General features: G+C 53.1%; 1 protein-coding gene across 3 annotated transcripts; it reads left to right on the top strand.

Moving 5' to 3' along the window:
* On the top strand, positions 1–23,330 carry DNAJB12 (DnaJ heat shock protein family (Hsp40) member B12). 3 transcript variants are annotated; one of them, XM_003815976.5, is made up of 9 exons: positions 1–1,398; positions 11,034–11,211; positions 12,653–12,798; positions 14,975–15,160; positions 15,277–15,356; positions 17,853–17,962; positions 19,474–19,646; positions 20,239–20,336; positions 21,553–23,330. In XM_003815976.5, exons 1-9 carry the CDS (start codon positions 1,164–1,166, stop codon positions 21,580–21,582), a joined length of 1,236 nt encoding a protein of 411 aa, XP_003816024.1. In that variant the 5' UTR covers positions 1–1,163; the 3' UTR covers positions 21,583–23,330. The 3 variants fall into 3 exon arrangements, with proteins under 3 accessions (XP_003816024.1, XP_063463794.1, XP_003816023.3); XM_063607724.1 differs by having other exon boundaries at positions 20,239–20,384; XM_003815975.5 differs by having other exon boundaries at positions 20,239–20,390.
* The last annotated feature ends 754 nt before the right edge of the window (positions 23,331–24,084 follow it).

The following is a 24,084-nucleotide window of genomic DNA, read 5'->3' as shown; positions in this document are numbered from 1 at the left end:
GACAGATGACTAGGGGATTCCGCAACGTGGAGGTCACTGGCAACCTTCACAAGATTGCTTTCACTGGAGTGATAGCCCTCGAAGAACGGGATAATGATAGAACTGGATTACACTCTGTAGTAGAATCTTTTTTTTTTCTTCTTTTTTTTAGATGGCGTTTCACTCTTGTTGCCCAGGCTGGAGTGCAATGGTGTGATCTTGGCTCACCGCAACCTCCACCTCCCAGGTTCAAGCGATTCTCCCGCCTCAGCCTCCCGAGTAGTTGGGATTACAGGCATGTGCCACCATGCCCGGCTAATTTTGTTTTTTTAGTAGAGACGGGGTTTCTCCATGTTGGTCAGGCTGGTCTCGAACTCCTGACCTCAAGTGATCCGCCCGCCTCGGCCTCTCAAAGTGCTAGGATTACAGGCGTGAGCCACTGCGCCCAGCCTGTAGTAGAATCTTTACGCTCCCTAGAGTGTATTCGCCTTCTTGATCCTGTTATAACTCACCAAGAGAATTCCCTTTTCAGAGCCTTTGCACTTGCTGTTCCTTCGGCCTGACCACCCTTCCTCCAGACAGTCACATCTACCTGTTATCGTTCCTGAATTCTGGTACCTGTTAATGACAGCTTCTGAGAGGTTTCTTTTATCGCGCTATTTAAAATAGCGCCTCCCACTCTCTATCCCTGTGTTTTCCATAATTTTTCTTCAGAGCTTTTATCACTATCTGAATCTATCTGGAGCTCCCCCAGCCTACACACACTGGAATGTAAGCTCCATGAGAGCAGGAGCTTTGTTTTGTTCACCCCTGTATCCCCATCATAAAACCATGCCTCACAAACAGTGGGCACTCAATATCTGTTCAGTGAATAAATAACCTTCGTCTGAAACGTATGTAGTTACATTACGTATATAGATCACCACTTAGTAAACCGTCTGGGAATAACAGGCACTCCGAAGGCCCCAGTCTCATCCCGACGGCTACCACGTGACCTTCCTGAGCTTGGGTTTCCTCCTCGGGAAGATTAGAGGGTTGGCGCATACTCAACTCTAAGACCTCCGGAACATGGAATCTGGGCGTGCACCATTATTGACACCTACACCAGCCGTCCCTTTCTTAGAAGACATACGGTAGCACTTCCACCCTCGCTCAAAACTCGGGAAAGGAGGGGCGGAGAGTGGATGTCATCACTCCGCGCCCGGCTGCCCGCGACGCGCCGGCGGGTGGCGCAGCCCTTCGCTCGCCCGGCCTCCCCCTCCCTGGTTCCGCGCTCTGGTTCCGCCATGGAATCCAACAAGGATGAAGCTGAGCGCTGTATCAGCATCGCCCTCAAGGCCATCCAGAGCAACCAGCCCGACCGGGCGCTCCGCTTCCTGGAGAAGGCACAGCGGCTGTATCCGACGCCGCGAGTTCGCGGTGAGTGTGAGGTGCCGGAGAGACTGGGGACATTAGAACTGATGGGGGGAACACGGGAACGGACCGACAGGAGCAGTTGGGGGAGGGGGAGGGGTGGCGAGGCGCGGCTACGCCTGCGCACTGAGGCGCGCGGTGGCTGCTGGGAGGCGTAGTTTTTCCCTCTTGTTCCTCTGCGGGATGCAAGCCGTCTGGAGACTCGGGCGGCCGGGACTTCAGCTTTCGGGGTGCTGGCGGAGCCCGCTGGGGTTTGAGGTCTCCGAGAATGAAACGCGCTGGCAGCCGGGACGAAGGGAACTTACCTGGAAGTGAACTCGAACTACTTTTCCCAAGGGGCCGTTCGGTAACCCAGGCCAGTCGCCGGCCTGGGAAATATTACAGTTCAGGAAAATAAACATAACTCCTTTAAGGGAGAGAATGGGCGCTAGACAGGGAGACATTTCTGTCCTTCGGGCGCCAGGGAAAGGCGCTTCCGTATCTTCACTCCCTCTCACCTCTCGGGCTGAGGGTCAGGGACCACTCTCCCAAAATGCAAGCCGGCCTTTGCACCCACCCCAGTCCGCCGCCTCGGACTGTCCTGAAGCCGGGCCCCTCACTCCTCCCGATGGTGAGATTCGGAGCGGGTGGCCTGGTGGGAGGTGCTGACCTCAGCCACCGCCAGTCCTCCATCGCCCGCAAGAGTCCAGCGGCGGCCAGCCATGTGGACGCCGAGGCTGCTGAGTTGCGCTGGACAGGAGCCTCCTGAGCCAGGGAGGGAAGAGTGAAGCTGGCTTTACAACTCATCACCTCGCTTCACCCGGGAACCCTTTCTTTTTTCTTTAACCTAAGTTTTCCAAGGAATTTTTCTTAATCCACGCTAGAGGGGAGAGAGACACCGGGTGGTGCTTGTGATCACCACTCAGTAAACCGTCTGGGAATAACAGGCACTCCGAAGGGCCCAGTCTCATCCTGACGGCTACCACGTGACCTTCCTGAGCTTGGGTTTCCTCCTCGGGAAGATTAGAGGGTTGGCGCAGATAATGTGATTGGCAATAATACCCATAGGGCTTTGCAGTTTAGGAAGCTCCTTCACCTGTGCCTTCTCACTTGAGCCTGCCAGTCAGGGAGGCAGAGCAAAGATCATTATCTTTATTCTATGGGTGAGGAAAATCTCTGAGGTAAGGGATGCCCAGGATGACACAGCTAGAAAGTAGAATGTTCTGTGATTCTGTAAATGTTTATGAAAGAAAAGAAATGAAATTGAGGAACAGCAGTCAGCCTCCTAACCGGCCCTGCCCGCCTGATGAGATTGAGAAAGCGGAACGCTGGTGGAAGAGGTAGCCTGGACTGCTGAACTTTCCTCCCTCCGGACTCTTGCAGGTTGATCTTTGGCCTGTTTGCCTCCCCTTGGAGAGGGTTTCGGGCTGTATTTGCCAGGACACCTGAGGTAACCTGCTCGAGGAGCCTCCCTGTGAATTAATTCATATTCTGTGGTGGGGTGGTATCCTCCAGCTGTCAGAATTCTGCCTGACACTGATGCTGCTGCGGGCTCAGGAGCAGGCAGCCAAGAAAGGATGGGCCACAGGGCCTCTGGGGATCTTTCTGTCAGCAGGCCCCCTGCACCAGTTCAGGAGCTTGAAGGAGTGTCCTCTCTGGGGCTCAGGCTCTGGAATTTGCTGAGACAGAAGAATCACCTGCATGCATATTTTTCATATTTGTGCTTTTCTGGAAAGACTATGAGACTATACGCCTTATGCATCCGTGTAAACTTTACCATCTGCAGCCCTCCACTGAGCTGACAAAGACCTGGGATTAGTTTAGGTCTGGGACAGGGAAAGATCTTACTTCAAAAATAGAGGGCAGGGCTACCCACTGGGCTACCTGCCTCCCCAGGGGGAGTAATACAGATATATTAGGTGGCGGTCTATTGCTTTGGGTTTAGGCTCATCCCAGATGCTCATTCAATGCAGCAGACTTTTGTTGAAGATCATTTATGTTTTGTTTGCAGAGTCCTCTGCTTGGTGCTAGCAAGATTGGTAAAATGTGATCCCTCACCTCAAAAGAGCTTATAATCTAGTGAAAGAGACAAAACTTACAGAAACAAATATTACAAGACAGAACTGTAATTAAACAAAAAATAAACCCAAGGTTAGATGCTGAGGACTTAAGGACAGGCATGAAAAAATCAGTCCCCATCATCCATGGGTTCACAGTCTGATGGTGGGGAGGAGGTGCGGAGGACAATCTCCTGAACATTAAATTATAAGCAGTTTAGTGAGTGCTGTAGCAAGTGCATAAAAATAATGTTATCTCACAGCGAGGGAATGCTTTGGGGACGACAGGAGTTAGCATTTGAACTGTGCTTTGGAGGACGGTGTGAGACTTGAGGAAAGGCATCCTGGAAGAAGACAAAGGAGCTGAAAGTTGTAACGTTTGGGGGAAGAGATCAAAGTGTAGCAAGATTTAGAGGCAGTGGAGGTGGTAATTCGTATACAGAGAGGATTAAGTTTGGGAAATAAAATGGGGCCAGATCATAGAAATCCTTTTCTACCAGGCCAAGATATTTTCACCTTATTCTGTAGTTAGTGAGGAAACCATTGAGGTTTTTGATAGCAGGAATAAAGTACGGGCACTGTTGTTAAAAGAGAACAGCATGAAAGGTTCATGAGAGGGAAGAGAGCTTCAGGGCAGGAAGCCAATGGGAGAGAATTGCCTTGAGCTGGTTGGATATTCTGAGGGCCTGGGACAAGGCAGTTATGGATAAGGCTAAGGTCCCTGGAAAAGAGGCACCAGGCCTGTGTGAGAGAGAGGTGCAGAGGAGAATCAGATGGGATGCTGGGGAATCAGAATTGAAGCCCCTGTGACCAGGAAGAAACCAGGCTGAAGAACTGGGATGGGAAGAGATGAGCAGAGTGGGAGGTGCCAGTAGGATAGTCCAAAGGAGCTGTCAGCCGGGAACTCAGGAGAGCGCTCCAGGTTACAGGTGAAAGTGTGGTATCGTCTGTTCCCTGGAGCTCACTGGAGTTGTGCATGGCTGAGGTCACTGTGGGAAAGTATAGACCATGGAGAGAAAGTTGCTGCAGGCACAATGGCAGGCAACACCTGCCCTGAGCCCACAGGCAAAGGCAGAGGAAGCAACAGATTGAGATGGAGCAACAGGAAAAGGCAGTCCCCGGAGAGGGCAGTGGCCAGGTAGCCATGGAGAGGTAATGGCAGCAGGTGGTGAGCAGCCCTGTGTGATGCCGCAGGCACTGCATGGGAAAAGGACAAGTTAAGAGTTGAAAAGGGAAGGATCGAGAGCATGGGCAGAGGATGGTCTTGGAGAGGTGGAAGGGCAGAGAGGGGAGAGTCACGAGAGAGGGGAGGCTCAGAGCAACCTTGAAAGGATGAGGGACCTCACACTGTTGGCCTTTGCAGCAAAAAGGAATGTGAGGGGGCTTGAAACTCCTGCTGCAGGAGGTGGGACAAGGAGGCACTGAGTTAAACTGCAAAGCAGTAGCTGGGCCCTAAGCTGGGAGGTCACAGACTAGAGATGGTGGAGCCAGTCAGTCCCTTTCTGGGAGTTTCTGTCCAGTAGCTGGCAGCCTGGTAAGCCATTGGCTTTGACTCAGGCTTTGTAACAAATGTGGAAGGTGCCAGATTTCCCAGGGAGCTCATGAGAGCATTTGTAGGCCTCAGTTTCCCCAGCATACAAAGAGAGGATTGGCTGGGATGATCCTGAGGTTCCTTGCAGCTCAGGCTATCCAATGTTCTGTGAAATGGTTGACTCTGGGCTAAGTCAGGAAGGCCAAGCTGGGAAGGCCAGCCCACAGGAAAAGGAGACGGATTGCTGAGGGATTCTGCTTTCAGAGTCCAGGAGTGAGAGATGTTCTGGTGCTGGCGAGGTCCGGGGTGGGGTTGTTCCCTTCAAGTCAGTCAACCTTCATGAGCCCCACTGTGCACTTAGCCCCCTTCCATTCACTGTATTTCACAGAATCTTATTTACCCCTCAGAGCACTCTTATGAGAGCAGAGATCGTCTCTCCACTCAGGAACCAGCTAACCTGGCAAGGCCACATGGCTAGCCAGCAAAGACCCAGAGCTGTCCATCTCCAATCCCAGGCCCTTTTCTGACTCACTGTGAGCACCGTAGGTACACAGAGCCCAGAAACTCAGCTACTCACTTACTAACAAAGTCACGGTCAGAGACAACACTGTATATTTGCTGGGCATTGGGCTGAGTTTTTTGCCGGCATTCACTCATTTCCTCTTTTAGCCTGTATGATGGAGATAGAGTTTTGCACAGATGAGCTAAGTTACCTTGTCCAAGATGACCCTTCTAGCAAATGGCAGAGCTAGGTTTGAACCCATTGGGCAGTCTTTTTTTTTTTTTTTTTTTTTTTTTTTTGAGACAGGGTCTCACTCTGTTGCCCAGGCTGGAGTGCAGTGGCACAATCACAGCTCACTGCAGCCTCAACCACCCAGGCCCAAGTGATCCTCCCACCTTAGCCTCCCAAACAGCCGGGACCACAGGCATGTGCCACCACACCTGGCTAATTTTTTTATTTTCGTAGAGACAGGGTCTTCCTGTGTTGCCAAGGCTGGTCTCGAACTCCTGGGCTCAATCCATTCTCCTGCCTTGGCCTCCTAAAGTGCTGAGATGACAGGTGTGAGCCACTGCCCGGCCAAATCTAACTCTAGCCTGGGTTCAGTGGCTTTGGCCATAGAAATCCTCTCAGCTCTACCTCAGGTGCCTCTCCACCGCAGCTCTGTTCTCTTCTATCGAATTCCCTTCCTTTTCTAAGTCTGCCAGCTTTACTGAGAAGGTAACATTAAGCTGTTCTGTCTCTTTTTGTGACATTGCCTGTCAGCCTCTGTGCCATGAGGGATGTAAGCATGAAGCTGTCACATCCCCCAGGCCAGAAGAGAGACCCTACTTGCCAGCAACCGGAAATCTTTAATTTCCAGCTCAAGCAGAAAGCTTCTATGTGACCGAGGGCACCCCCATTCTCCTTTGGGCTCTCTTTCTTTACTGTAGGGAAATTAGAGTGGCTGATTCCCTGTAACTGCCCTGAAAAGCTTCCAGAATCTTCTCTGAGAGGTACGAGAGAGAGCCTGTCCCATCTCCTGGCTAGTGCTCCTGCTCATCTCTGGTAGTTGAATAACTGGTTATTTTGCCCTTAGGATCTGCCAGGCTCAGCCTGGGCCACCAGAACTTCCAGAGGAACTGAAATAATAAAGAGCTTCTTGAAAAGCTCTAGGAAACAGCATACTGCCTCCTCCTCCTGCCCCGCCTTGACCAATATCTCTTCATCTTTCGGTTTCTCTTGCCATCCCCTTGGTAGCTGGCATGGACCTGGTATCTGGGATGGCCTGAAATCTCATGGTTACTACTGGTTCCAGAGTCTGCTGAGCGCTGAGTCTTTGCCTTCCTGAGCCTTGGAGCTCCCCGGCTACCCAGCCCTCCTCCTCCCCACCCCCCACCACAGGTTCCCTCACTTCCCTGGCCAGCCCACTTCTGTGGCCAGACACTTCATCAGCCTTGAACCTTCACTCTCTGTCAGACTCGGCACAGGTGCTTACACACATTATCCCATTTCATCCTCCACCACCGTGACGAAACCAGGGTTCAGAGAGATTTCATAGATCAGCCAGGGTCACACTGCTAGGAATGGCAGAGCTGAGATTTGAATTTGGGCCTTTCTGAATTTGATGTCTCTTCTATGCTTTTGCTTGCATCCCTGTCCCCAATCCCCACCCCATCAGACACGTGCAGCCCAGGATAGCAGCATAGTTAAGAGCATGGACCCTGGACTGGAGCTGGACATCCTGGGGTTCGAAGGCCCCTCTGCCTCCTAACCAGCTGTGTGGTCATGGCAGCAGTCTGCCACAGTACCCTCTTCCTACAGTGGGGTGGGGTAGGTAATGAGACCTACCTTCTAAGGCTGCTGTGACAATTAAATGAGCTAATGCAGATCACTGTGAAAGTACCCACCTGACACACATCACTGGGTAAGAAAAATGATTGTTGCTATTGTTCCTCCCCAAGCACCCTCTCAGGGTTTGCTACAGGAGCCCGCCTCCCTTATTCAGAGCAACCCTGGCTGTGAGCTCCTGCGTTTGGATTTCCCAGTTGAAGACTCAGCAAGATCACACAAGCTTGGAGTGCGGCAGCAGTGGCCCAGGGCACAGTGCTCCACTGGAGCCCCATACTCTGTTCCCAGTGAGACTGGCTCTCAGCCTGTTGGGTCAGACCTCAGTGCGTCGCACTGGTGGGTGTGGCACCCAGCATGGCGTCTTCAGGCCAGCAGGCACCTGGCGTGTTTGAAGGAATGTGCTGGGATGTGCTGCTGTCCTTCCTTAGCACAGAGGGATGCTGGGTCCCTGCAGTGATCCAGATGCCTGTTTTCCCAGCTGGTCAGCTTGTCAGAGGCTTTAGGATTTTACTACCCAGGGCGCTGGGGCCCAGGCCTGACTGAGGTTTCGTGCCTGGAATAAATGGACACAGGGACCTGCTGCCAGAGACTTGGGCCCTTCCTCATTTAATATGCAGGAACCACAGGCTTGTTTTTGCTTGCTTTTGTTTTTTTGAGATGGAGTCTTGCTCTGTTGCCCAGGCTGGAGTGCAGTGGCACAATCTCAGTTCACTGCAACCTCTGCCTCCCGGGTTCAACCGATTCTGTGCCTCAGCCTCCCGAGTAGCTGGGATTACAGGCGCCTGCCACCACGCCGGCTAATTTTTGTATTTTTAGTAGAGACGGGGTTTCACCATGCTGGCCAGGCTGGTCTCAAACTCCTGACCTCAGGCGATCTGCCCGCCTCAGCCTCCCACAGTGCTGGGATTACAGGTGTGAGCCACCATGCCTGGTGGGCTTGGTTGTTTTTGTTTTTGTTTTTTTGAGACAGAGTCTCATTCTATTGCCCAGGCTGGAGTGCAATGGCATGATTTCGGCTCACTGCAACCTCCGCCTCCCAGATTCAAGCCATCCTGCTGCCTCAGCCTCCCTAGTAGCTGGGATTACAAGCGCCCACCACCATGTTCGGCTAATTTTTGTATTTTAGTAGAGACGGGGTTTCACCATGTTGGCCAGGCTGGTCTTGAACTCCTGACCTTGTGATTCGCCCGCCTCGGCCTCCCAAAGTGCTGGGATTACAGGCGTGAGCCACCGCGCCCGGCCGGGCTTGGTTTTCAATAACCATGATGCTGCCGAGGGTGATAGTTAATGTCCTGTATAGACTCCAGACATTGAAGAGGACATTTGGCATGGCCAACCACTTGCATTAGAAAAATGTGAAAAATAGCAAGTTGTGAGCACAGCAGATACTTCTTTTGGTCTCATACCATCTGTGTCCCCCTTGGGCAAACTCATTTCCCCCATTCCTCTTTACAGCTAAGCAAAGGCCTCCAGGAAGGCTTCCTGACTGATCCCACCTGAAACAGATGGTCCTGCTAAGCGGGGTCCCCTTTGCAGGGTACTTTTCCCAGCTTGGCACTCAACATGCCAAGTCTGTTAAACTCACTACTTTGAGATCTTAAAAATCTGAAGGGTTGACTGGGCACAGTGGCTCATGCCTGTAATCCCAGCACTTTGGGGAGGCCAAGGCGGGCGGATCACTTGAGGTCAGGAGTTCGAAACCAGCCTGGCCAACATGGTGAAACCTCATCTCTATTAAAAATACAATTAGCCGGCGTGGTGGTGTGCACCTGTAATTCCAGCTACTTAGGAGGCTGAGGCGGGAGAATCGCTTGAACCCGGGAGGCGGAGGTTGCAGTGAGCTGAGATCATGCCATTGCACTCCAGCCTGGGCAACAGAGTGAGACTCCGTCTCAAAAAAGAAAAAAAAAAAAATGGTAAAAATAGGGAGTAGTGTAGTGGACTGAATATTTTACTTATTCAAAATGTGGTGCAATGCAAACATATTTGCAGATTTGAATGAGTTCAGTAGAAAAAAATGGATTCATAAGTTGGATTCATAAAAGCAAAAAGCAGAGTAAAACCAAATACACTGAAAGAAATAGCAATTAAAGTAGTATTAAATGAACTCTAGCAAGGCACGGTGGCTCATGCCTGTAATCCCAGCACTTTGGGAAGCCGAGGGGGGCAGATCACTTGAGGTCAGGAGTTCGAGACCAGCCTGGCCAACATGGTGAAACCCCATCTCTACTAAAAATACAAAAATTAGGCCGGGCACAGTGGCTCACACCTGTAATCCCAGCACTTCAGGAGGCCGAGATGGGTGGATTGCTTGAGGTCAGGAGTTCAAGACCAGTCTGGCCAACGTGTTGATATCCCATCTCTACTAAAATACAAAAATTAGCTGGGCATGGTGCTGGGCGCCTGTAATCCCAGCTACTAGGGAGGCTGAGGCGGGAGAATTGCTTGAACCCAGGAGGCGGAGGTTGCAGTGAGCTAAGATCATGCCACTGCACTCCAGCCTGGGCAACAGAGCAAGACTCCGTGTCAAAAAAAAAAAAAAATTAGCCAGGCGTGGTGGCACGTGCCTGTAGTACCAGCTACTCGGGAGGCTGAGGCAGGAGAATCACTTGAACCTGGGAGGTAGAGGTTGTAGTGAGCTGAGATCGCACCACTGCACTCCAGCCTGGGCAACAGAGTGAGACTCTATCTCAAATAAACAAACAAATAAAAAAAATAGCTCTAAATAAAGTACTATAGGGTTTATTAATAAAACCAAGTGTGCTTTTGGAAGACTATCAGAATATCAGAATTCTGCCTAAATTTATTAAGAAAAGAGATATATGTATAAGTATACTATCTGAAAAATAAAGCAATTACTACAGATTTATCCATGAATTATGTAGAATTTTGTCAATTTTTATTAACAAAATTAATTTTGTTCATGTAAAACGAAAAAGACCTCTATCCTGCCTACTTTTTTTTTTTTTTTTTTTTTTGAGACAGATCTTTGCTCTGTCGCCCAGGCTGGAGTGCAGTGGCACAATCTTGCTAATCTCCACCTCCTGGGTTCAAGCAATTCTCATGCCTCAGCCTCTCAAGTCTCTCGAGTAGCTGGGATTACAGGCGCCCACCACTATCTCCAGCTAAATGTCTTTTGGGGTTTTTTTTTTTGTATTTTTAGTAGAGATGGGGTTTCACCATGTTGGCCAGGCTGGTCACAAACTCCTGATCTCAGGTGATCCGCCCGCCTCAGCCTCCCAAAGTGCTGGGATTACAGGCGTGAGCCACTGTGCCCGGATTTTTTTTTTTTTTTTTTTTTTTGAGACAGGGTCTCACTCTGTCACCCAGGCTGGACTGCAGTGGCGCCATCTTGGCTCACTGCAACCTCTGCCTCCCTAGTAGCTGGAATTACAGGCGCCCGCCACCACATCTGGCTAATTTTTTAATTTTTAGTACAGACGGGATTTCACCACATTGGCCAGGCTGGTCTCAAACTCCTGACCTCAGGTGATCTGCCTGCCTCAGCCTCCCACAATGCTGGGATTACAGGTGTGAACCACCACGTCCGGCCTGTCCTGCCTACTCTTAAGGACTGTGGCTTTCAAGAGAGCAGATGACTGTCCCCCCAGCACCCACAGGCCTAATCAGGGCAGGAGCTGGTGGCTTTGCTGGGAGGGGAAGTGAGTGGGAAGCAGCGGGCCGCTCGGCGAGGCACGCAGCCTGCTGGAGCAGGAGCTCTGAATGGTTTCCTTGCCTTGCACAGCCCTGATTGAGTCCCTCAACCAGAAACCACAGACTGCCGGTGACCAACCCCCACCCACAGACACAACCCATGCCACCCACAGGAAAGCAGGTGGGACTGATGCCCCCTCGGCCAACGGTGAAGCTGGAGGAGAGAGCACCAAAGGCTACACTGCAGAACAGGTTGCAGCTGTGAAAAGGTAGATGGGTGGGCAGGGGCTGGAGCCTGGGGAGACTGGGGAAATCTAGAGGCTTCCTGGAGCATGTCCTCCACCTCCCATCTGCCTGTGGGCTGCACAGGGCCCTGGGAGGGTCTTGGAGGATGGAGAAGGTCCAAGGGTCCAGGCTCACCAGGACCTCTCCTTATTTCCCTCAAGGCCCAGGAATACAGTGTGGGAACTGGGGCTCCACCACCCCTCCCGCCACGACCCACAGCAGAGGCTGGAAAAGCTGACACTACCGGCTTCCTCTGCCGCTGGCCAGGCAGGCCCCAGGCCTCTTTACACAGCTCTGTTTGTCAATAGAGATGGAGCTTTGTCTCCCCCTCCAGATTCTACCCCAACCCACACCCCAGCACCCAACAAAGACCCTTTTAGATCAGAGCCTGTGTGGGGTAGAATGGAGACCAGAGGCAGAGTTATTGCCCCATGGCTGTGAGCAGGCCCCACGCAGAGTAGCTCGCTACCAGGCCAGAGACCACCCAGCCAAGGCTCCTCAGGCTTAGACGTTCCCAGCTCCCATTTCTCCCCAGGTCTCCCAGCAGCTGGCCTTGGGAATCCCCCAGGGTCATGCCACAGCTCCTGGCAAGCTTCAGGACCAAGGCCGCCTGTGTGAGACTGAGCATGACTGCTGTTTGCCATAAAAGTGTAGGCGAGATCTGTACTTCACTGAGTCGGCAAGGTCCATTGTAGGCAATAGAAACTGATGTATGAGGGATTGGGAAGGCCTAGAAACGGCCAAGAACCAGGAGGTCTCCAGGGACGCGGAGAGGAAGAATTGGTGAAAGAGAACCAGGGTCTCTTTAGGCCCTGTGCTTGCGGTGAACGGTCACCTGCCACTTCTGGCCTTCATGTTACCCACTCAAGACTCAGATTGGGCTGAGCATGGTGGCTCATGCCTGTCATCCTAGCACTTTGGGGGGCTGAGACGGGAGGATCCCTTGAGCCCAGGAGTTTGAGACCAGCCTGGGCAATTAGAAGACCCTGTCTCTATCTTTAAATATTTAACATTTTAAAAACTTTTAAAAATTAAAAAAAAAAAAAAAAGACTCAGATTGCCAGGAGAGTCGGTTGGCTGAGCTTGGGACACCACCCTGGGTGATGGAAACCGACAGTCCTCCTGAGCTCTTCCCATGGGGAAGATAGATACTGGCCTGGCGAACCCCACAGATGCCCTCCTAAATCCAAGAATCCAGACGGTGTTCTTCTGTTTCCCGTGGTCCTGCCCAGCTCTGCATCACATTTGGTGCCCACTTGGCTCCCTTGTCCCTGGTGTCACACAGCTGACCCAAGGAGCTGTCAGCCTTGCCCTGTTGGTCCCCCGCAGCCTGCCCAGAGCTGTGCGCCCCACACAGCCTGTTCATCGCCCCCCTCACACAGACCCATGTAGAGCACCCCGTACCCTGGTCTCCTTCTTCCCCAGGGTCAAGCAATGTAAAGATTACTATGAGATCCTGGGGGTGAGCAGAGGGGCCTCGGATGAGGACCTGAAGAAGGCCTACCGCAAACTGGCCCTCAAATTCCACCCAGACAAGAACCACGCACCTGGTGCCACTGAAGCCTTCAAAGGTAAGCCAGCCCTGCTTTCCTAGCATTTTGGTGTGTTCATCTCCTGTCCATGGCAGGGAGTAAGGGACCAAGACAGCTTTCCCAGGAAGCAGGGAGCAGGAGGAAGTGGCCTTGGGCCCAAGTTGCCCAGGCTTGGGAGCTGCTTTTTGGGAAAAAGGTTCTAGTAGCCACCTCTAGCTATGTAGAGTTGGTCAGAGCTCAGATAGCACCATTCCTGCCCCTGCTTCCTCTGCATTTCCTGGGGTTACGTAGTAGAGCTGAGGCAAGAAAGTTCTAGTAGCTTCTCCAAGGATTCTCAGTGATTGAGTGACTCAACGTGTGCGCTTCCCTGTCTTAGAGTCTCATAGCTGCCCACTGGGGTAACTGTTTCCCTGCTGAGGGGCAGGGTAGCCCCAGGTCGGGGGCCTCAGGCCTGGTGGCCACCTCAATACCAGCAGCCACAGCCAGCTCCCCCGCCATACCTATACACCTGGGGCTTGCAGTGGGGACATGGCAGTCTCTGGCTTCAGGGCCCAGTGGCTCAGGATGGGTGCTTCATTTCTGGCTGAAATCGTAAGCTGCCCTTTATTCATTACATTTTCATTTAACCTGTCAGGCGCTCATGTGTACTGACTCTGTGCACTGCAATTTCTCATTGCCCCAAACATCACTGCCTTCTCTCATTCCCACCATGTCTTCCTTCTCTCATTCCCACTTCATCCACCTCCTTGGGAAATAGCATGGTGACTAGGCCAGTGGGGTGTGTGCTGTACTGCACCCACAACCATAGCCAGCTGGAGAGCCTGTGGCAGAGGAGACTCCGAGACCTGGTGTGCAGTGTCCCGGGGCCCTGGAGGAGGAGAGTGGGAGTGGGGGGAAGCAAGGTAGCCCTGTTGAATGTTTCTCCAGCCCCAGCCTCTGCCTGCAGCCTGCTCCGACTGTACAGAGAGGCCAGCTCTGGCCTTGAGGCCTATTCAGAATTGGCGGAGGAGACGATTCCGCGCTCCTTATTCCCAGGGATGGGAATCAGATGTGGCTTGGACCCACTCCTCGGAGTCAGTGGCAGCTTGAGGAGAGGGAGTGAGAGACTGAGGAGGTCAGAGCTGGGGTCCTTCAGGGCACAGCCGTCCCGGCTAGGGGGCCCTGGTGGGAGGCTCCAGGCCCAGATAGGAAATAGCGGTTGGGGCCTGGACCCCAGAGAGTGGGGGACTCACCCCAGCTGCATCACCAGAAGTGGAGGAGTCTCCATAGAGCCCCGAGATTTGGCCCTTCCCCACAGCTCCTGCTGCCTTCCAGTTCACAATAAGGATATTGTGTGTCTGTCTGGCCTGCATGTCAGACTATGACTTCAGGTTTACAGAACCTCCAGAAAGGGATGCCCATCCTATTGGGCACGTCAAGAGAGAATGAGGAAAGAGGTTTTTGGTGGTTTTCATAAAGTCGGAGAGAGAACTTGAAGCAAGAGACACCTGCTTTTGTTTGACTCCCAGCTCTGTAACATATTAAAGCTGTGTAAGCTTAGGCAGTCACTTCTCTGAGCCTCAGTTTTCTCACTGGTGAAATGGAGATAGGGTTGCTCTTAGAGGTAAATGAGTTGACCTGGTGTGGTGGCTTATGTCTATAATCCCAGCACTTTGGGAGGCCAAGGTGGGAGGATCCCTTGAGCCCAGGAGTTTGAGACCAGCCTGGGCAACTTGGCAAGACCTTATCTCTACAAAAAATACAAAAAATTAGCTGAGTGTGGTGGTTCACGCCTGTAGTCCCAGCTACTCAGGAGGCTGAGGTGGGAGGATCGCTTGAGCAAAGGAAGTTGAGACTGCAGTGAGCCACGGTTGCTCCACTGCACTCAGCTTGGGTGACAGAGCGAGGCCCTGCCTCAAAAAATAAAATAAACAAACAAAAAGAAGTAAATGAGGCCACGCTCCTAGGAGGCCTGGCACATTGACAAAGCTTGACCATTGTCTTGAGGAGAACAAGGAGCCTGTGTTACCCTCCACCCAGCCAGGCTGCCCAGATCCACTGAGGGGTCTTCCTGCATGCCCCCTCCTTACACTGGCCAAGCTTCCTGCCCACCCCAAGGACGTCTGCTTCCTAAAGCACTGCTTGAGTACCTGAGAAAAGTGAGCACTCGGCTGCCATGGGAGCCTCCCCCCGCATCCCAGGATCCTCAGGCCTGACCTTTCCTCCTCCTCTCCAGCCATTGGCACAGCATATGCGGTACTCAGCAACCCGGAGAAGAGGAAGCAGTATGACCAGTTCGGCAATGACAAGAGCCAGGCGGCCCGGCACGGCCATGGGCATGGGGATTTCCACCGCGGCTTTGAGGCCGACATCTCCCCTGAAGACCTCTTCAACATGTTCTTTGGCGGTGGCTTCCCTTCTAGTAAGTTCCCCACCCTCCCCACAGCCAGGTATCCCTGGGGTGATGGTGGGAATGGCATGCCAGCCTCTCCCTTTCCCAACAGACCTGGCTCCTGACTCAGCCCCTCTGACCCCCAGGTAACGTCCACGTCTACAGCAACGGCCGCATGCGCTATACCTACCAGCAAAGGCAGGACCGCAGGGACAACCAGGGTGATGTGAGTGAGGAGGGCACCAGGGACAGCGCGGGGAGGGCACCAAATCCACCCCAGGGAGGGGGCTTGGAGGAGGGAGTTCCCTCCCACACTGTCCATTCTGGGACCAGCAGAGTCCCCATAACTCTCAGCCAAGGAGCCCTCTGGGCCTCCCTTGCCATTCTGCTGAGTGACACCAGAGGGTGCCACACGAGGGAGCCGTGCTCCACATTGCCGGCGGGAGCGCGGCTTTGCTGGCCTGGCTGGGGAGTGGAACCAGAAACCCCACCCGCAGCCAGGTTTGAGCGTGAGGCTCCCATGCAGACCGCTCGCTGGTAAGGCCAAAGTGACATCCTCTAAGCAATGGAAAGTTACACTTTGTGAGAGAATTTTATTTTATTTTTCATTTTTTTCATGGGTCTCAGCTATTTTCTCTCAACTTTGTGAGAGAAATTTTTTTTTTTTAATTGAGATGGAGTCTTGCTCTCTCGCCCAGGCTGAGTGCAGTGGCGCGATCTCGGCTCACTGCAACCTCCGCCTCCCGGGTTCAAGCCATTCTCCTGCCTCAGCCTCCCGAGTAACTGGGATTACGGGTGCGTGCCACCACCCCCGGCTAATTTTGTATTTTTAGTAGAGATGGGGTTTCACCATGTTGGCCAGGCTGGTCTTGAACTCCTGACCTCTGGTGATTCACCCGCCTCAGCCTCCCAAAGTGCTGGGATTATGGGCGTGAGCCACTGCGCTCTGCCACTGAGAGAATTTTAAAGGATGACAACATAGGTGCCGACTCTTCTTGCTAAAAAGCCAAAAGATACTTTTAAAAAGATATTTACAAAAATTTGGGAGGCCAAGGTGGGTAGATCACCTGAGGTCAGGAGTTTGAGAGCAGTCTGGCCAACATGGTGAAACCCCGTCTCTACTAAACATACAAAAATTAGCTGGGCGTAGTGGCAGGCGCCTTTAATCCCTACTCGGGAAGCTGAGGCATGAGAATCACTTGAACCCAGGAGGCAGAGGTTGTGTTGAGCCGAGATCGTGCCACTGCACTCCATCCTAGGCAACAGAGCAAGACTCTGTCTCAAAAAAAAAAAAAAAGTATAAAAATTATAACTAGACAGTGCTTCAAACACATTTTGTATGCCACAGATCAAAGAACAGCTAGCTGGCTAAAATTAAAATATTGTGGACAATTGCAAAACATTTTAAATTCTGGCCAGGCGGAAGGGGTTTCCTTTTGCTCTGACAATATTTATTCAAATTTTTTTTTTTTAAATTTTTTGAGATGGAGTCTCGCTCTGTTGCCCATGCCGGAGTGCAGTGGCACAATCTTGGCTCACTGCAACCTCTGCCTCCCAGGTTCAAGTGATTCTCCTGTCTCAGGCTCCTAAGTAGCTGGGAGTACAGGCGCCCACCACCACGCCCAGCTAATTTTTGTATTTTTAGTAGAGACGGGGTTTCACCATGTTGGCCAGGCTGGTCTCGAACTCCTGACCTCGTGATCTGCCTGCCCCTTCCTCCCAAAGTGCTGGGATTACAGGCGTGAGCCACCATGCCGGCCTTTTTTTTTTTTTTTTTTTTTTGAGACAGGGTCTCGTTCTGTCACCCTGGCTAGAGTGCAGGAGCCTCCCCTCCCAGGCAAAGCTCCCACCTCAGGCTCCCCAGTAGCTGGGACCACAGGCCCACACCACCACACCCAGCTAATTTTTTGTATTTTTTGTAGAGATAGGGTCTTACTTTGCTGTTTGAGCCCAGGCTGGTCTCAAACTCTTGGGCTCAAGTGGTCCTCCTGCCTCAGCCTCCCACAGTGCTGGGATTACAGGCATGAGCCATTGCCCCTGATCAAAATTTTTTTATTTTATATCTAACAACAGAAGAGTTTAACATCACAGATTATCACACAGTGAATATATTTGTTAATTTTTATTTCTAATTCTTCTTTTTTTGTTTGTTTGCTTTTTCTGCACCCTAGGACCAGTGCTATTTCTAATTTTAATTGGTAATTTTTATTTTGTTTTAATTATTATTTTTTGTAGAGATGGGGGTGTATGTTGGCCAGACTGGTCTTGAACTCCTGGCCTCACGTGTTCCTCTCATGTTGGTCTCCCAAAGTGTTGGGATTACAGCCATGAGCCGCCACACTGGCCATAATGTTTAAATTGGTAATATATTTGTGTGGTTCACATCTCAAAAACTTGTATATACTGCATGTCTCCTTCCAGCCCTGCCTTCCATTCTCCTGGAGGAAGCAACTTTTGCTGATTTTTTTTTTTTTTTGGCATTCTGTCAAAAGTAAATGCAGACACCTCACTTCCTCCTGTATTTCACACCAGTTGCTGCTTTGTTTTTATCTGGGAAAGCTGGCAGGTGAAGGAGCGTCTGTGTTTTGGAGCCTCGTGGAGGGAATGGCAGAGTGGTGTCATGTCTCCCCAGGCTCCACTATTCTAGGGGAGCTGGTGGTGATTATGGCTGACACCACACCCCACCCAGGTCCAGCAGAGTGACGTTGGCTCTTCCCTCCAGGGCGGGCTAGGGGTGTTTGTGCAGCTGATGCCTATCCTCATCCTGATTCTCGTGTCAGCTCTCAGCCAGCTCATGGTCTCCAGTCCACCCTACAGTCTGAGTCCAAGACCGTGAGTACATGGGTGAGGCCGGGCCATGGGCACACAAGGGGCTTTAAATTCTCAGCCCCATCAGGGGCCTTCTTTCCCATCCTGATCCAGCCAGTGTGCGATCATAATGCAGAAACCTGGCTTCGAATCAAGAAAATATACTTTCTCTATTCAACTAGGACTCTTAAGCTTTTTAGGATTATGGTCCCCTAAGAAATTGCAGCGAGAGCTACAGAACTTTTCCCTAGAACTATGCACACATGTGCACACACACATACACACACACACACGATACACATGTACACATACACACACAATACATGCACACACATAATACACATGCACACATACACGCACACATATACACACAGAGTTTTGCATATAATTTCGGCGGCTTTGTGACTCTTCCCTGCCCATCTCCCCTGCCAACCCTGATGAAGAACCTCTGCTCCTCGGCTCTGGTTGGGCTTCCTGAGGCTGTGGAAAGAACAGGGCACTAGAGTCAGACAGAGCAAGCATGGCTTAGAATCCCAGCTTCTCCACTAAGAAGCCGTGTGACCCTAAACAAGTTATATAACCTTGGTTTCCTCATCTATAAAATGGGAATTATAACATCCACCTGCTGTGGAAATTAATGAGTAATGCATATAAAATGTCTGGCCCACTAGAAATGCTCAACAATATTAGTTTAATGAATGCTTAGTCTCGACTGCCAGGAGTGAACTTGAGGACATTTCATGAGCCGTTAGGGGGTCAGCTCCCCTCACTGATGTCCAGCACCTGGCCCAGGGTCAGCTACACAGTGGGTGCACAGCTTCAGTGGGGTGGGTCCCCCTCTCCCCAAAGGTGGCCACCTCTGGCTGGGAGCTGGCAGGACCCTTCTCAGCCAGCAGGGGGCAGAGTCGGTCCACTGGACCCTGGCCGCCGGCTCAGGCTCCCTGTGGCCAGATGCCAGCCCTTTTCCCTGCAACTGGAGAGATGTGAGGAGCAGAGGACTAGGGCAGGGACTGTTGTCCCCAGAGCACTGGTCCTGTCTGGGTGTCAAGGCTCTTCCCACAGCTGACAGAGCCTGTGATTGGAGCTGGGAGGATAAGGCTCCCTGGAGCCCTTCCTGTCATTTTGTTCCTAAGCCTCTTAACCCTACACTGGGAACTCCTAGATAGGCAGGCAAGCGCTCAGCAACAATTGGCTTAGGGGATGAATGGGGAGATGGAGGCACAGAGGTAGAGCCCAGATTCCCTCCCAGGTCTGCAGTTCCCTAGACCAGGCCTCTCCCCAAAGGCCCCAGGTCAGCAGTGTGGTAAGCAGGGATCTAAAGGCAGGGCGTCCTGCGGTCTGGGCCACGTGTGTGGGAGGACGCTGCCTTTTCCTCAGACTCTCCTTTCAGGGAGTGTGCGGGTCCCTGCTCTGGTTTGAGAGGGAACCAACTACTCCTGTGGTCTGTGCGGCACCTCCTGTCTTGGGGCCCATACCCCTAGAGTGCCCTGGGCATGGGGACCCGCACCCACTTTGAACCTGGTATTTCTGGCCAGGTCCGTGGGCCACATCCACAGGCGAGTCACTGACCACCTGGGTGTCGTCTACTATGTGGGAGACACTTTCTCCGAGGAGTACACAGGCTCCAGCCTCAAAACAGTCGAGCGGAATGTGGAAGATGATTATATCGCCAACCTCCGGAACAACTGCTGGAAGGAGAAGCAGCAGAGTGAGTGTGGGGGGAAGGCGGGGGCTGCATTTGGGAGGTGGCTTGGGATGAAGCTGGAAAGCAGGGGAAGGAGAGAGCCCTGCTCACCCTGTGCTCTGAGGGCCCAGCCCCTGGCACTGCCCTGCACCAGCCACCTCCCAGACAAGAGCTGGTCTCCACTCCTGTGTTTCTCCGGGGCTGGGAGCCAGGGGCCACCTGGTAGTTTCCTCAGGTTCCCGTAAATCACTGCCATCAGCCCAGCATGTTGGCTGCCAGAGGTGAGTGTGTAGAGATGGACTGGAGCGGATGGATCCCTGGCCACCCCCTGACTGTGCTCCTGGATCTGTCTGTGGGATCCTGGGGAGGCCTGACCAGGATGACAGGGTCTCACCTTGGCTGGCCTCACTGCATTCTAGAGAAAGGCGCCTCTGTCACCCTCGCCCACATAAGGACTGTAGTCTCTGCTCCTCCAGGGTCTTCCTAATGGGAGGCCAGCCCTGCCCAAGCCCCGGGCATGTACCAGCTTTCCTCCGCCCTCCACAGCCCTCGCAGGCTTCCTTGCAGGCTTCAGGAGGTACTGGGTGTGCACTAACCCTGTCCCATTGCTTTGCAGAGGAAGGCTTGCTGTACCGGGCACGCTACTTTGGCGACACAGATATGTACCACAAAGCACAGAAGATGGGCACCCCCAGCTGCAGCCGACTGTCAGAGGTGCAGGCCTCCCTGCATGGATAGTCCTGGGCCAGCCACACCACCGAGGTCCAAGTATGAGCCAGGGCTGCCTCCACCCTGCACCTCCTGGCAGCTTTGGCCCTGGTCATGAGCAGAGGAGGGAGGGGGAGAAAGGGAGGAAGCCTGGTGATTGTGGCAAAGACTCCTGTCCCCAGCCTGACCTCCAGCCTCCAGAGACCGAGCAGCTGTGGGGCCTGCTGGGAAACCAAGGTCGGTTTCCGCCCTCTAGCGATGCTGTCCTCCCCACTCCTCCGCTCTGCTGCCTGGCTCCAGGGGTGTGGGGGACCCCAGAACCAGGCAGAGTGGGAACTTGAAACTGTTGCTGAGGGCCACCCGGGGCTTCTTGGTCCACTCCAGCCATCAGTCAGCACAACCCTTTCTCCAGCACAGCAGACTATTGTCCGTGCCCTGGTATTTAGGCCATCACATATGGTGGGGCCCAAGAGAGCCCCATATGCACACTGCCTGCCTGATACCAGGAAGAACCATGTGGGAATAGGTGGGCCAAGAGCCCTCCTCTTTCTCCATCCCTCCAGCTAGGAGGAAATGGAGCAAGATGAACAGGCAGCCACGAGGTGGGTGGGAGCTGGCAGTCTTGGTGGCGGCAGGGGCCGCAGGCCCTGACCACCCCCCTCTGGTGGGATCTGAGGCACTCTCTCGAATGCCGCCACACCTGGCAGCCTGGAAGCCACAGGCATCCGGCCTTGCCCAGGCATCTCGCCTGCGGTCTGAGGAAGAGAACAGAAGGTCACGAGTTCAGGGTCAGACGCAGCCGCTCAGCACAGGAGGGGTGGAGGGGAAATGAGAGTTGCTGGTAGCAGGCTCCCTCCTTCTGCAGCCCGGTGAATGGGGGCGCTGGGCTCTGTTCCCAGCGTTTGCCAGAAGTGGCCACTTCAGCCAAGCCCGGAGAAGTGTGGGCAGAAGCAGTGAAGGTTCTTCTCTGTGTGGGTGCCCTGCCCACCCCCTCCTTTGCCTGTGTCCTCCCGGCCTGGATCCACGGCTGACTCTGCCTGGAGGCCATTTGTGCCTGCCTCTGTGCTGCCGCAGGAGGGCAGGCCGCAAGTGGGGTTGGTGGGGGTCGAGCGGGCAGCACGGTGCAGCGGTGCAGTGGCAAGGGGGGCTACTTGTGTGGCATAAGCTAGAGGAGCCGGTGCCGCCTGAATGCCGAGCTAACTGTTGCCACTCTCCTCCCCAGACTATGAAATCCCTGGAGAATTTTTGGTGACATGCACTGAGCCAAGGTGATGGACTGTATATTTGAGGAAAGACAAACAAAGAAACAAAATTAAAATGGAATTGGAGGCCGAACGCTGCACAGCTGCCCTCTCTCTCACCCAGTAAATGCAGAAAGCTCTTAGGACAGACAGAAAACCTGCCATGGGGCTGCTTCCCTCCCTCCCAGGGCTGGCGGAGGCTCCGCATCGCCTCTCTCCTAGGATACAGAAACCATGGCAACGAAAGTAGAATGTAAAACTCGCAGCAGATATCAGTGGGAAGGGCTGGGGGAGGGGGCGCCCAGCTGCCTTTCCTCCCTCACAGGAGCCACCACCAGCCACCTCTCAGGAGAAGCCAGAGGCCCTGGCCAAAGATAGGAGGAAGAAAGAGAACTCTCCATAGAATGTAATTTATAGATGCGTGTATATGTATATATATCTATTTATATGTAAATAGGCATATATGAAGATATATATATATAGTCTACTTTTTAAACTCTGCAGGGATTTGGTTAAGTTGTTGAGCTGATTTCTTCCATGTTTTAGAAAATGAGGCCTGTTTGGGGAAGGTACCCTGGTGATGTTTTTGCTAGACATTAGCTGTAGCTGACAGCATAAGGAGAGTCGCATCAGAGCTTTTCACAGCCCCCCGAAACCCCAGCCTGGTTTTGATGGCAGCAGTAATCATGATAGTGTGAACCCGCGAAGGCCTCAGGATTATGGTTAACCTGGAGAGGAGCAGGCCGTGGAGGCAGGTGCCAGGTCAGTATTGAGTCACAGTAGAGGCCCCACAAGGACCTGCTTGGGTGAGACCACCCCTCCCCTCTCAGCAGCGCTGGTGGGCTCTTTGTCCTGGTGCCCAGGAGCCCTCCAGCCTCACTGCCCACAGAAGGGAAGGCCTGCAGAGGGGGCCAGGATCTACCTAACCATTTCCCCACCCCTAAGTCCCTCAGTGGGCTTTGCCTTATAGGTGCCACAGGGCACAGCTCCATCATTGCCACCGGTTTTTCCTAAGTCATGCACCAAGGACTTCAGAAAGTTCTTCCTCCGAGTCAGTCAGTGGTGCCGGGACCCCAGGGCAGCCTCCTCGACTCCTGAAGAAAAGTCAGTGCCCGTGTCTGCCTCTGTCTTCACCCGCTGTGGATGTGACCGCCAGGCCTCCTCTCGTACCTTGGACAAAGGATACACCTGAACCAGAATAGTTTTCTTACCCTCACATTGAAATGAGGATTTTGCTTAAAACAGCACTTGCTGCCAGTGGGAGGAGGGAGGTTTTATTCCCACAGTTTCTCCTGGGCCTTCTGGAATGACCATGTTTTCCTGTGGCGGTGGGTGTGTCATTGCGCCCGCCGTCTTCCAAAGCCTTACTTCCCCAAGCTGCCAGCCAGGAGGTGATAACCACCCTCCCAGAGTTTCTCTCGGCTCTTTTTTTAAAAGTCCCCCAACAAATAGGATTCTTGCTGGGAAAGGAAGTTCGGTAAGGAAATGTCAAATCTGGTTTTTAAACAAGGTCCCACCCTGCAATGAAGCAGCCACTTCAGCCCAGAGAGATTATAAGAACTGATGTGGCCAGAGTGCCCACCCACTGTGGCCCTGGTGCTCTGCCCCCACGCCCCGACCATCTGGTCTTGGTAGATGTCCCTAGACGGGCTGAGCCATGTGCAATAAGAACATAGATCCTAAAGGATCCCCTGGAAGCTGTATTTCTTGAATTAGAATTCTCAAATTGTACATCTGTTAATATATGTTTATTATGTGACTGGCCGTGGTGGGTCTGCATTGAGCAGGGAGGCTTAAGGGGTGGGGGGGGAGGGGGCACAAGCCCCTGCTGCTGCTGACACTGTCCAGCCTGTGCCACAAGGAGCTCTAGATGATGAGCCTGAATTTCCCCCGACCCTTGGCCCTGGCTAACAGCCACTTAAGCCACACATGCTGTACCAGAACTAACTCCATCCAGGCAGAGGGGTGCTCAGGTGACTGGGGGGCTGCAGGACCTGAGCAGTCTGGGTCCCTGGGGTCCCCAGCGCCAGTCCTGACTGGGCATCTGGGCCACGACCATCACCCTCTGCTTTTCCCTCTCCCAATCCCCCCCCACACCCTCAGGCCTGCCATGTGCCCGCAGAGCATTTGAAATTCCGGCCCCAGCCTGGAGCTCGATCCCACTCAGGAGCCAGATCCTGGGAAAAGTGTTGCGAGTTTGTTTGCATCGTCCTTCCCACCATCCTCCCCCAAACCGCCCCCACAGCCCGCCCTCCTCTCCAGGAGGTTGAAAAAGTTTAAAATGTGGCAGCCCAAGTCGGGTCGGGCTCCTGTGAATGGAGCGGCAGATCTGCCCAGGCCTCCCAGAGACAGGGCCCGGCAGCCGTGACTGGCGGACCCAGGCCCCTCCCGCGGCTGCGCCAGCCAAAGACAGGCGGGCTGCCCGGTGGTGCCACCATGGCCCGGGAGCTCATTGGCTGCCCCTGCCCAGGGTCACCACTGCCTGCCCTGGTGTGCAAGCCGCCACTTGTTAG

Source organism: Pan paniscus, chromosome 8 (assembly GCF_029289425.2).
Source record: "Pan paniscus chromosome 8, NHGRI_mPanPan1-v2.0_pri, whole genome shotgun sequence".
Lineage (NCBI taxonomy): Eukaryota > Metazoa > Chordata > Mammalia > Primates > Hominidae > Pan > Pan paniscus.
This window is presented reverse-complemented; position numbering and strand designations above follow the sequence as displayed.